General features: G+C 44.9%; 1 protein-coding gene across 3 annotated transcripts in view; it reads right to left on the reverse strand.

The window, feature by feature from the left end:
• The window catches only part of FSTL1 (follistatin like 1), a 77,924-nt gene extending 64,376 nt beyond the window's left edge, over window positions 1–13,548 (reverse strand). For 2 of the 3 annotated variants that reach the window (XR_006718346.1, XM_045502169.1), the window contains exons 1-2: window positions 12,915–13,075; window positions 12,697–12,753 (exon numbers count right to left, since the gene is read on the reverse strand). Coding sequence is in view for 2 of the 3 variants with exons in the window: in XM_045502169.1 (XP_045358125.1) it covers window positions 12,697–12,753; window positions 12,915–12,917 (60 nt within the window). In the remaining variant the exon portion in view is untranslated. Of the gene's footprint in view, window positions 1–12,696; window positions 12,754–12,914 lie in introns of all 3 variants that reach the window. The other variant, XM_045502170.1, reaches the window with a different exon arrangement.
• Between the last annotated feature and the right edge of the window lie 239 nt (window positions 13,549–13,787).

The raw sequence follows: 13,787 nt of genomic DNA on the forward strand, positions 1-13,787 counted from the left end.
ATACCTGTTCCGGAAACCCAGGATCCTGGTCATGGGCCAGGTAGCACTGGTAACCCAGAAAGCAATATTAGGGTCCACACAGCATTTTCGGACAGTTATTTTTATAAGCCATTTCAATACTACATCATCATCATCATCAACATCATCAACATCATCATTATTTTAATTTTAGAGGCAGAGAATACACACAAGTGGGAGAGGGGCAGAGGGAGAGAGAGAGAATCTTAAGCAGGCTCCACACTCACTGTGGCAGAGCCTGATATGGAGCTCGATCCCATGGTTTTGAGATCCTGACCTGAGCAGAAATCAAGAGTCAGATGCCTAAACCAACTGGGCCACCCAAGCACCCCTGCATCGTTTTTTTAATTTATATTTAATTTCTATTTTAACTTATATTTACAAAGGTCAGAAGAAAGTTTTGTCTTTGTTTTTTTAATCAGTTCAATAAAAGCTCAAGTTGCACACTTTAGAATTCTGGGTTGTCTTCCTTTTTTAAAAAATTCTTCGCTCAACCCCAAAGAGACCCAGCATCCTTCATTTCTTGCCCAGTGTTGTTGAGCAGCTGGTTTCTGAAGTGGAAAATCAAGTGGTTCCTTTCTATAGAGTAAACAGCATTTGGGATTCCTGGGCATGCAGACTGCTTGGGTGCCACATGCTGTACTATTTATATTGCACTCCATATACGAAGGAGACAGTAAGACACACAAAATGCCAACTGCTTTTAGTCACTCTTTTCCCACTCCTGGGCCAGCTTCTCTTTTCAAACTGCTCCTCCTCGGGACCATCAATTAAGACAAGAGCTAATCAAATATCCTAACTCCATTAAGAGTATTTTGACAATCGAACCTAACATGTCTGCCTCCTTTCCTATGGATAGGATTTCTGGGCTGGGTTCCAGAGCTCACCTGCTCTAACCCCCATATTTTCAAGATGAGGCAGCCGGTGACTTGCCCAAGTTCATACTACCAACGGAAGGCAAGAGGCTCAAGACCTGGCTGCCACTGTCTGTCGTGGGTTGTTCACTCCAGCCCATGTCTGGCCAAGAAGCGGAGGCTTGTTTGAAGCCAGCTCACATCAGGGATCTCTGTAAGCTCAGACACAGCTTCAGCCAGCACTGGTGGTATTTCCTCAACTGCGAACCTCTCCAGACAGCTGAAACCTGATGGTCTCATAAATTCACTCACTTGCTTCTTATGTGTGCGGCTCATGCCAGTCTCCCCGAGACAGTTTGAGGCCGACCAAGAAAACTGGGGAAGTGAGTGAGGAAAGGCAACACAAGCGAGAGCTGCAGAACCGTGCAGATTGTGCTAAAAAGGCATAGTGCCAAGCAGACACTGTCTAGACTTTAACCGGCCCCTCCAGAGGGGGGTGCGGGAGGAGGGGGAGTGAGGCCAGAAAGCCTGCTTGCTTTTTGTTCAGCTAATGCAAACACATGACACCGCCTCTGACAGGCTCCAGGCTGGGAGTTCACTCAGTCTAATAAGACATTTCTTCCTCAGGGCTGGAATTCAGCTGTGGGCTGAGGGAGGCTGTGCTAATCCAGCAATCAGGGAGAAGCTAGGAATGCTTTTCCTAATTCCTGGGGAATCACAGTTCCCAAACTAGATGGAGTTGGGCAACAGCCCAACGTAGCACATTTGTGGGTGCAAAAGAACAGGTTTTTTACATTTCTATTTGTATTAGCTAAATCCATGAGGAAAACCCACAAAAATACAGAACTGGCTTTTGATGGAGGCCTGTTATGAAAATTTTAGAAGACTCTGAATGATATCAATGTATAAAAGTACAGACGGAGAAATGGCCACCGTGGTCCAATAAGCATCACATATCTGAGAGAAACTGTTGGGTTTGGGGAACTCTGTGTCTCAGTTGGAAAGAAGGCGCCCGTCGTCTGGGTGGACAGACAAGCTCCATGCCAGGAGCTCATTGAGTGCAGGATGCAGTCAGCCCCAGTGGTCCCCTTGGCCAGCTGCACTGGTACAGTAGACAATCTGAACAACCATACACAGCAACTCAGCTGGAGTTTTTTTAGAGCTGCCTTTCAATCTGGTCTTACTCAATGTGGAACATCTGAATGCATCCGAAGGACAAAAAAACTGCCTTAAAACATCCCCCGAGTCACTGAACACAAAGCTGCAAGTGCTGTAATGTCAGAGAAGCAGCTGAACCTGAACCAGGTTGAGATCAGATGCCTATCTATGTGGCCAAAATGACAAGGCCCGGTCATTTTTTGGGGGGGTTGTTTTCAAAGTCACTTTCAGAAATAAGACACAATGGGCCTGGAACACACAGCCTTTGCTTTAAGAGCTGAAGTCTGGGTTTGTATCCTGGCTTTACTCTTTACTAGGTGGCTGATTTTGAGTAACTAACTGTATCCTCTCAGCTTTAGTTTCTTCATTGCTAAAATGAAGATTGTAATAAATTCTCGGGTTGTGAGAATTAAATACGAGAAGGCTCTTGTCTTCTCCTCCTGCTGTTGTCTGGCTACTACTCATTTTTCAGGGCGCAGATTGTGGAGGCCTCTTGGAGGCCTTCCCAGACCCCCCAGGGCTGGCGTGGGTTCTCAGGCTCGTCCTGGCACTTACCACACTGGATCACTCTGAGCCTCTGCTCCTGTCTCCCTCCCTCACTGGACTGCAGGCCCCTTAGGAACAGGGTCTATGTCTTAGTCACCAGCACTAACTTAGTGCCTGACAGAGGACAGGTTTGTGATAGTTCTTTCATTCCTTGAGTTAGCTTTGTGAAATTTTACTTGATCCTAGATGGGTGAAGCAAAATACTGTGTGAAAACTTTGGGGAGCTTTTTCTCCGCATAGATGTGAACCTGGTGGTCTGTGTGTGTGTGTTGTGTGTGTGTGTGTGGGGGGGGGGGGTTGGCAGCTCCTAATGTGGCGCCAACACTCCAGGATGACCTCGCTTCAATGGTGGAGGAGGAAGCTGAGAGAGACAAGGGAGAAGGGAAAGACACAGAGGAGAGCAAGGAGCAGCACGGCGAGCAACAAAGACCTGGCTCTGGGGCCTGGGATCAGTGGCCATGTGAGGGTGCAGTCAGGGCTGGCCACCAGACACAGTAGTGCCCAGCGGAGGACTCAAGGTTTGTGTGCCAAACACCCAGAGCGTTGCCTTGGTTCCCAGAGGGACAAATCCCAGCCTGCTCCAGGAATACTTCCCTACCCTGTCTTTGAGAGTATTTATTTTTCAAACAGTGAAAGCAAAGGGTTCTATTCCTTTGCGTGATCATATGTTCCAAACCCCAAATTTAGAATTTATGGCCCAGTAACAGGCATGCTATGGGGACGACAGCAAGAATAGACAAAAATGACCATCCCCCCAAAAAACCCAAGATATCCGGTGGCCACCTCCGTATCTAAGAAGGAGAGACAGAGGGGAGAGAAAAACTGAATGTGGAAACATTCCAAGAGCTAGCTAGCTAGCTATTTATTTAAATGTTTATTTATTTTTGAGAGAGAGAGAGCAGAGGAGGGGCAGAGAGAGAGGAAGACACAGAATCTGAAGCAGGCTCCAGGCTCTGAGCTGTCAGCACAGAGCCCAATGCAGGCCTCAACCCCATGAACTGTGAGATCATGACCTGAGCTGGTCAGAGGCTTAACCAACTGAACCACTCAGGCGCTCCTCCAAGAACTTTATACCCTCTTTTCTTTGCTTTTTCTCCCTCTTTTCCCCTTTTTGGTTCTCTCCCTCATTTACTGTCTTTAGGGAGAACTTATGCTAGTTTGCACAGCCCACTGCCTGTGCAACGGGAGGGGCTCAACGAGGACCTAATTCTCTTTCTGCAGAATGATAGGGTTCTGACTTCACAGAACTGACAGTATCTAGAAGTTTGAAAGCAAGATTGGCTCAGTAGAAGCAAGAGTTCTGATATGAATTCTCGGTGTCAAAGCCTCCACTGAAATAAATATCCATAGCCTAGTTGTCTTTTTTTTTTTTTTTTTTTTTTTTTTTTTTGAGAAAGAGAGAGAGCAGAGAGGAAGAGAGAAAAAGAATCCCGAGCAGTCTGGACATTTAGCGTGGAATCCTACATGAGGCTTGATCTCAAGAAAATGAGATCATGACCTGAGCTGAAGTCAAGAGTCAGACACTCAACTGACTGAGCCATCCAGGTGTCATTTAAAAAGGTGATCCTTGGGGCGCCTGGGTGGCGCGGTCAGTTGGGCGTCCGACTTCAGCCAGGTCACGATCTCGCGGTCCGTGAGTTCGAGCCCCGCGTCAGGCTCTGGGCTGATGGCTCAGAGCCTGGAGCCTCCTTCTGATTCTGTGTCTCCCTCTCTCTCTGACCCTCCCCCGTTCATGCTCTGTCTCTCTCTGTCTCAAAAATAAATAAAAACGTTAAAAAAAAAATAAAAAAATAAAAAATAAAAAATAAAAAGGTGATCCTTAATCTCTGGAGAGTAAAAGAGGCAAGGAGAGTTCTGTAAGCCACGGACGTGCATGTGCACACCTACACCCACACCCCATGGGTTTTGGAGCTCTTCCAATAAATAGATGCCACTAGGATGATAATAATAGCTAACACTGTACTCTTATGTGCTGAGCCACTCTTCTAACTGCTTTACATGTAATAAGTCATTCAATTCTCACAAGTAACCTATGGAGTAAATACCCTGTAGTATGCCCATTTTATAGATAAGGATACAGGCCCAGAGAGGTTAAGTAAGTTTCTCAAGATCACAGGGCTAGTAATGGTAGTGCTAGGATTTAAATTTGGGTAATCTAGCTCCAAGGTCTTAGCACTTAACCATTATGCTACACCTCCTCTCAAAGATAAACACAGTAACAGCCTGAGCCAGCACACAGGTTGTACAAATATACACAATGCCTACTAGATGTTAGTATGTAAGTTGAGAATTCTCTTGTTGAAGTCATTACAGAGTCAAAAACATTCTTTCTCAGTGCCTACTAAGGGCTGCTAAGAGGCACTTTATTGTGTTTCATGTTGACTATGTTTCATGAGTAGAGGAAACCTTTTCCAGTTTCCATTGGTTAGATAGACAGAGAGACGGCCATTATTCCCATTTTACAGATGAGGAAAATAAGCTCAGGGAGGTTAAGTTACTTGCACAAAGCCTCAAAGCTAGACAAGGGCAGAATTCAAACCCAGCCCATTACCCAAAGCCCTTGCTCTTAACTGAAGCTGCAAGTCAGAGACAGTAGGTGGCTTAAAAAAGGTAACATCATCAAGAAAGGGGTGGAGCAAGACTTTGAAGTCAAGGACTCTCATTATTTTATAACATCTTTCTTAATAATGAGAAGGTGCTTATAACAGGGTCTGTGTAAAAGATAAAACTTGGAAACACCCAGATATGGCAAACAAGAGAAGAGAATGAAGGAACTCAGTGGAAGGCTTGAGTGACCTGAATATGGGAAACAAGAGAAAAGCATCGGCACTCTGTGAACAGACACAATTTCCACACAAAAAGCTGCCACTTTCTGGATAGGTTGGTTGAGTGGTCAAGGTAGACAGGCTGAAAATGGCACCAGCAACTCAAGTGGAGCCTCTCAAGTTCTGAGAAGGCATCCATCCCTATGCTGCGTTTCAGGGTTTTCTGAACCAGCAGCAAGAGGTGAGGAAGGGAGTGAAAATTTCTGTGAAAGCCATAAATCTGGGCCCTAAATTTGGCCAGGTCCTTTTGAGCTGCAAAGGAGCTAGGGTGGTAGTGACTCCTTAAGAACAGGGACCTCCATGGTATTGCCTTTTAGTTCCACACTATTCTCAATAGCAGCATATGTGCAAAGGGATTGGGATAATGTCTGGAACTTCAGTAGATCAATAATTTATACTCATTGACTATCACCGAAGGGCAGAATGAAAGACTGTGCGGAAAAGACAAATTTTGCCTCAGACACAAAAATTTTAAGTCTTGAATGACATAAAAAGTAAAGACAAAGAGCCACTTTCCTTCTATCAATTCAAGCCAATATCCCATGACACACATATGTATAAATCTGAGCCTGCAACATGTCATGGTTTTTGCCATGTGTCACACGACTTGTTTTGGCAACAGTTTAGCTGGTCAAAAATAGTGTCCAGGATTATTCAGGGAACATTTGAAGGGTCATAAATTTCAGACTTAATCCTGGGAATAGCTTATTGGTGATGGCTTCCAAATGAGCACATAAAAAGTCTGTGAAAGATTTCATTGAAATCCTCCAACCACAGCAGAAAATGCAGATTTATAGGATATATTTTGTACTCCAACTACCCAAAGAGCTTTCTATTAGCAAGTTACTGCCAGATGGCTGCTAATGCAGGAACTGTTATCTATGACAGCAGCAGCTCTTAGAGAGCCTTAGCAAGAACAACTGTTTACTCCATCAGAACAGCCAAGAAAATTCTCATTATCATATTCTTGTTGATGGCCAACATTAGAGGGTTTGGCTCACTTTAAGGTGTTGGAATTTGTCTAAAGAAGTTAAAAGCTTGGGCCAGGAATAAAGTGCTCTGTGTGTGTGTGTGTGTGTGTGTGTGTGTGTGATTTCATCTATTCGCTACCCTAGTCATACCACCTATTACCCCATGTTGTCTTTGTTTCACATAGTCCTGAACTCTGCCTTTTAATCACCTTAATTTTGTTTAAAGATATACCAGTGTTTGTCAAATTGGATAGACTTTTCCAGAAGTAGTGGCAAATATCTTTTATCTCACATGCAGACTAATTGCTAGTGGCTACCCAGAACATTGCTGAGGATTTTCAAACCTCCTCCAGACTCAGAAGGACAGAATCCTAGGATTGATTAGCAATGTCTGTCATGGGGAAAGGAGGGGGTAGTGGTGATGTGTTTACCATGCTTATCCCATTACTGCATGCCGTTTATCTCGTAGTGTTACCTCATACTTATTTTTATTGCCTACAATGTTTAGTAGCCTCACCACATACATTGTTGATTGATTTTGATAGTTTCTCTGAAAGAAGGGATGCAGGGCTGATTTATCTTTAGGTGGTGGAATTATGGTTGATTTTATTGTTTGCTCTCATCTTTTCCATATCCTCTAAGCTTTTTATGAGCATATTATCTTTTCATATTTTATCAGAAAATAGCTCAACATTTTTATTTAAATAAAAGAGCATATACTAGGATGGTAAATTCCTCCTGAAAAAAGGAAAGGGATCACAAGAATCCTCAAGATGGATTTTAAGATTTTGTTACACTTCTCTACAAATCTGTACACAGTTGTGAGAATAAGGCACAGAGTGGAGGGTGTTCTGCTTTTTAAATTAAATCACAATCATTTGCCAGAGCTTTAAAAATTTTTGTAAACATAACTTTTAGTGGCACATATTGTTGTTAACTCTTAACTCTTCCCCTACTGTTGGATATGTAGTAAATTTTAAGTATTAGCCATCATAAATAATGTAATAGACATCTTATGTAGTCCCTTTGAAAGTAATAATGGCCAGGGCAAAGTGATCAAAAAGAACTATTTGAGTTTCTTTCCTTGATTTAGTTTCTCAGTGTATATTATATTGAGCCCTGGAATATCCATCTGCAAAATAGTCAAGTCAGCTCCCCTAAAGCTGATCCAAAGTCTGCTAAAATGGATTAATGTCAAAAAAGATTGTATTTAACTGTGTTTGCTATACGTCCTTATAGTTAACAAGAAAATCAATTTTCTGCTATAAACACTGCTAACTATAAGCTAAAATGCTTAAAATAATATCCAAATTGTAATCATCATATGAAGACGGTTAATTTACTCTTTCATTACTTATTAAAGGTTTATTGTTGAAACATAAATTAAAAGCTTGCCAAATGTTACTGGGCCAGACATGAAGAAAATGCACTAATTAAATGATGATCCCTGAGTGATAAAATGTAACTCTGATGGTATCTACTCCTCACTTTTTTCATTGTAACCTATTCCACACACCAGGAGTTCACAGCCTCCTCTCCGCACCAACTTCCTCAGCCTTGATTGGGTCCTGGCTATATGGGTATATCCAGATGTAAGAGTTCATCAAACTCTATGTTAAAGATTTGTGCATTGTGCTAATGTAAAAATACTTTAAAAATCAAGGGAAGCCTATGTTAATATAAAAAAGCAATAATTATAATTGTACAGATACTAGTTCATCATGTAGTTATAATAATATTACAACTGCCACAGTTTAAGGCATCTGGCCCATCATTAGACTGTAATGAGGGCAGAGACCATGTCTTGCACTTTATGCATGACTCGGCCCTGTGTGTAGGGCATGCTCGGCCTGTGGGGATACTGCCTGATGGGCCCTGTGAAGAGAAGACCCATGCTGTCGATGACTCAACCCTAGAGAACCACCCCCCCACCCCCACGCCAAAGTTACAGGCACCAGAAGATGGCACCTTACAGAAAATTATGCATTTGACCTATGCATTAAAAACCTGGCTTTACAAAATGAATCCATCTAAGTGTAAGGTATTTTTCAACCCTACAATATCTGGTGTCATTATGTTAATTCTATTTGTGGCTGCTAGAAATGCTGTCTCCATGTCCGGTTATTTGAAGAGTAGGAAAACGAACACTGACATTTTCAATTCATGATATGCGACCACTGGTATTTACAGTTCATCCTTTACTTTCTCTATTCTCCTAGAAACACATCATTCTAACTCACTGACTTTAAAGACTTTATTTTCTTCTCTGGGACATTACATCCACTGCAGCCCATGCCCCCTGATCTCTACCTCACAGTTCCTCCCCAGTTAGCTCCTCTGAGACTGGGAAGGGACTCACGCTTTCCATCACCCAATCCAGGGACCTCTATGGGAAATGAATATGTCCTCCTTCTAAAGACATTTTCGGTGGCCAGGGCCTCAGTTTGCAGGGTGCTTGCCCATCTGTTTTGACTATTCAAGCAGAGTCCCTGCTATGTTAACAGTCTAATTTCCAATAGTGGTCTTTAGAATCACAACAAGTAGTTTATTTGCCAATGAATAAGGAAACAAGATATTATTTTACTGCTTAATGTGCAAGATGGATATTAAAATCATAGTTCTGCTGCAGCTCCAAGAAGCAGTCAGAGGATGTGGGCCAGACTGTAGGCCTCCCTAAATCCACCATTAGGATAATTCTGAAGGATACAGAGGAGATCCCACATCAGCCAATAAAACCCCTGGTGGTTGATTAACTTGCATTTTGATAATAGGGTGTAAATGAGAAATCTGGCATCAGAGGGACAATGACCTAATAATCTTCTCACTCATCTGTGTAATTGTTATTATTTTTACTATTATCTTAAGTGATATACTCGCAGTTCATGGGTCAAGTTTTTCCTTACTGAAATGAGCATTCTGATCTGTGAATCAGTCCCCCGTACATGTGACTTATCATGATGAATTTATAGACCTGGAATGCTGGCAATCAGAGTGCAAGCAGAGACAACCACCAAGGGAGAGTGGAAGTGTGCTTAGGTGCTCACCAAGGCTGTCTTTCAGGAGCAGGCAGTTGGGCCACAGGACTCCCTCCAGCCTGCCATGTTAGACTCAGATCCACCTATTGAGAGTCAAGGGCACATGCCCTAATGCCTGGATTGTCAAACTTTCCCAGTCTCCATCAACACCTCTCTGAACTGCTAGAATTCTCAGTGGGAGGGGGATGGGTGAGGAAGAATGAATGAGCCCACACAGCCCCCTCTCAACAGAATCTAAAAAAGGGGTAGCTGTGTAATTGTCAGTTGAAGCACTCCCTCAAGCTGCTTCGACCCATCCCCCCCATTCCTCATCCATACAGATGTTAATGTATAGCCTTCAACAGACTTGTGCCACACTCCCCACCATCCCCTCAAACAGAAATATAAAGGAGCACAGAAGTGAGCTCATGTAGATGGGGCAGAATTTTGTGGGAGGCTGCTAAAAGGAATAAGCGTATTAAGACAAGAAGAAAGTAAGGATGAGAGGAAGCAATAAAAAAAAAAAAAAGTGGTGTCAAGTAAGAGACCATGGAAGACATTCAAAATATAACACTTTCCTTAATGAGATTTGTTAATAGTTTCTTGAATCTAGCCAAACAGGATTTATAGACTGGCATTAATAATGATGACAACCACCTTTTCCCAAATCTGGGACACCTCTAGTTCTGGAGGTCTACTACTGCAAAGGCTTGGCTTTTTGTAATATCAACATGATTTGTCAGGTAATCACATTAAAAAAAAATATATGTTGAGTTGAATAATTATACTTGTATTAAACCAAAAAGCACCAAGAAACTAAGTTTATTTTCTAAATGTCATTTTTTAAAAATTCAACAATATTTGTACAATGTTAGCCCTAAAGTCTACTAAAGTGGATTCATGTCAACAAAGGCTGTAAATATCATTAATTTGCTATATGTTTGCTATATGTTGTTATAGCTAGCAAGGAAAAAAATTCTATTGCAAGCAGAATTACACAGTAAAATGCTTAAAATAACAAATAAATTGCTAGGGTTATTTTACCTTTTTATTAATAATTAAAGGTATATTATTATTAAACACAGGTTAAAAACTTGCCATGTGTTACTCAGGCCAGACATCAAGAGATTGGATTGATTAAAAAATAATCCTTAAGAGTCTGGAGCCAAGAAATGCAAACTGGATCATACTTACTCCTCACTGCTCAGGTACCCTGAGTTCACAGCCTGCTTTCTGCACCAACTCTCAGTTTTCATGCCTCAGCACTTCTTGATTTTAGCTGGGAATTTGGTGGGAGTACTCTTTGCTCTTCCACCTCAAGCAGGAAATTGCTGCTGGGGGAGCTTCCTATGAGAGCAAAGCTTTGCCTTGCAATGCTCCTGAGGGGGAGGGGTGTAGCACAGGCTGCCTAGAATAGATCCTGGACCTTGGGCCACACAGCCTTCAGCCTTCAGTCTTGTGGTCTGGGAACCAACAGCCTCATCATACCTCACATCTGCATTCCAGTTCACTGAATGATTTCACACACTAACTGGCAATTCTAAGCCTGGCCATAAAACCAACCAGGGATTCACTTCATCCATCATTGGGCTGCAGCTGCCTTTTGAGGGCCACAGCAGGGATGGAAGGGTGTTCCTTAACTAGGGTTAAATCAGCCAGTGAAGACAGATCCTTCCTCAAATTCAAACCCTGGAAGACAAAATGCAGGAGAAGCAGATCTGGTGTTCAAGATGGGCCCCCAAACATTGAGGGAACTGGATTTAGATCCTTCTTCAGAAATAACTACTCAAAGTCATGTGACCTTGAGTAGGTTACCTAATCTCCTAAACCTGCTTCCTCCTCTATAAAATAGGGTTAACAATGCTGACCTTATCAAGGTTGGGGAAGATTTAAAAGAAATGATGCATGTAGCCCAACGTGTGCTGTGTAAAGAGGCACACCAAACGTGAACTCCTTTTGTGGGATACAGGTTAAGAACCTGGGGTATGATGCCAGACTATCTGGGTTCAAATCCCTATCCCTACCATCTAACAACTTAGGGCACTGGATAAATTATGTAACCTCTGACTCAGTTTTCCCATCATTAAAATGGGGTTTTATTATAACACAAAGTAGATACCCAGTAAACAGGAGTTATTATTATTTTTTTTTTTTTTGTTATTTCATTGTGAGTAAAAACAGCTTGGGTTTCCAGTGCAACCTATAGTGAATTAAGTGAGAGTTTAATGTATGTGTATTTTTTTTTTTTTAATCATGAAGACCTTGCATACTTTTATGATTTTTTTCTGGGCAGACTCAAGTTATGATGCTAAGGGTGGGGCTAAACTGTAATATGAAGAAAAAAATTCAAAGAGGGAGAATAACCACCCACCAGGGAACTATTTCTTTTGTAATGTACATTCCATTTCTTCTCCCTCATGCTTTTTAATTCCTTCCACATTTCCTGCCATAATTATCAAATGTTTGGTTTCTGACCTCACTGTTTGAGAGACTAGAGCCCAGGGAATTTGGAATTGTTTATTTTCTGTCCATAAACCTTTGAGTTAATGGAAGGGCTTGTGAGTGAAGGGTTTGTTGGTTTGTTTGTAGTGTCTCAGGAAGGTCATTGGAGTTGAAAGGAAAACATTACCAAAAAAGTGCTGAAATACTTTGACTGGAAACGCGGAGCCCCCAAAGAGCAGAGCAATGGATCTCTTACACTTGCGCAACGCTGGATTAAGGGAAAATTGAGACTTTTAAAGGCCGTTATATAGCCCTGATATGAACACAAAATCCGAGAGGACTTTACAAAGAAAGAAAAAAAAAATGCTGGTAATCATGAACTTACTTTATAAAAAAGATTTAAAAAAAAAAAAAAAAAAAGGGCTCTCCGCCCTAAAAGAAAAATCTCTGGAGATTCCCCCCCGCCCCTTTCCCCAAGGAGTCAGCCTTGGAAGCAAAAAGCCCCCAACTATTCTCAATTTCCTTTTAAGTGAAGGAAAGAACTCAAAGGCGCCTTTTTGAACTCGGCTGCTGCTCTTGTCGCCGCCTCCGTCCCAATCCACCCAGCTCGTTCTCTCCCCCCTCCCCACTCTCCCTCCATATTAGCCGCGGTGGGGCTCCCGCTTACGGCCCAAACTACTTTTCCTGATTTGGAGGTTTAAGTTTCGTTAAGTAGCATTTCTGCTCGGAGCGCCCCCCTCACCCCACGCATGGAAACTCCCAGTCCCACCCCGGGAGAACATCCCCAGGACGCACTCCCCGCCCGCCAGGCGCGCACACCCAAGTGGCCCCGGATCCCGAGTTCGGACCTCCTCGGCCGCTCACCTACCTCGGCGTGGACCCAGGCGACCGCCACCAGCGCGAGCGCGAGCCAGCGTGTCCACATCTGCGGAAGAGAGAAGAGCGAGGCTGAAGGCGCCGGGCCCCGCGCCCACCCCGGAAACTTCTCCGGGTCCCGCAGACTCGCCCCCTCCGCCCGTCCACCCTCGGGCGCCCGGAGGGGTCGGGCCACCGCGCCCCGCGCCGCGCCGCGCGCCCAGCTCTCACCATGGTCTGGTCCCGGTCTCCGGAGGGCGCGGGGCAGGGCGGCTGCAGCGAGCTCTAAGGGAAGGTGGGAGCTCCGCTGATCGGCAGCCTCGGAGGAAATCCGACCTGCGCTCGCCGCCCCTTAAGACCCCTCCTTCCCCGACTGCCTGCCCCCCAGCTCCTCCCCATTCTCCTCCCCTTCTGCAGCAGCTGCCCCCGCGGCTCGCGGCTCCCGGCTCCGCTCCGTCCTCCCCGCCCCTCGCTCTGGGGAGCCCGCGTGCGTCCCGGCGCCACCCGAACCCCTCTCCCTCTGGCCCCCAGGACGTAGGGGCAGAGGCAGAGAGGGGGCGTCCGGGGGGAAGCTGTAACAAAGGCGGAGAGGGGTGGGGGGCCGAAACCCCACCCACGGGAGGGGCTGTAGGCTTGCGGCAGCTCTGGCGGGCCGTGGGCGCGGGCTGCGGCGGTGGCCAGGTGGGCGGTGCTGCGGAAGGCTCACGGCCGGTTCCAGGGCGGGAACCTGGAGGAAAAGGCGCCCTGCGGCCTGGGGAGCCAGAGCCTCCCCCCTCCCCCCGCCCCACGACTGATGGAGAGAGAGCCAGAGGTGCGGAGGGACCCTTACGGGCCCGGGGACCAGGGACTCGCGGCAGGCAGAGAGAGTGCGAGGAAGTGGGCGCAGGGCCCAGAACACGGTCAGCCTGGGGAAGGCTGCTTTGGGTTCAACTGTGGATTTCCTGGGGGAGAGGTGGCAGCCGCCCTGCTCTGCTAAAAAGATTATTAATCCAGCGTTTGCCAGCAGCCTCATCACGTCCTCCCCTCTGGTCCAGGAGTGGTGTCCCCCTCCTCTTTTCCGCCCCCCTCCCCTTGCTCCCACACCTGTGCCCTTGTTCCCAGCCC

This window comes from Leopardus geoffroyi, chromosome C2 (genome assembly GCF_018350155.1).
Source record: "Leopardus geoffroyi isolate Oge1 chromosome C2, O.geoffroyi_Oge1_pat1.0, whole genome shotgun sequence".
In the NCBI taxonomy this organism is placed as follows: domain Eukaryota; kingdom Metazoa; phylum Chordata; class Mammalia; order Carnivora; family Felidae; genus Leopardus; species Leopardus geoffroyi.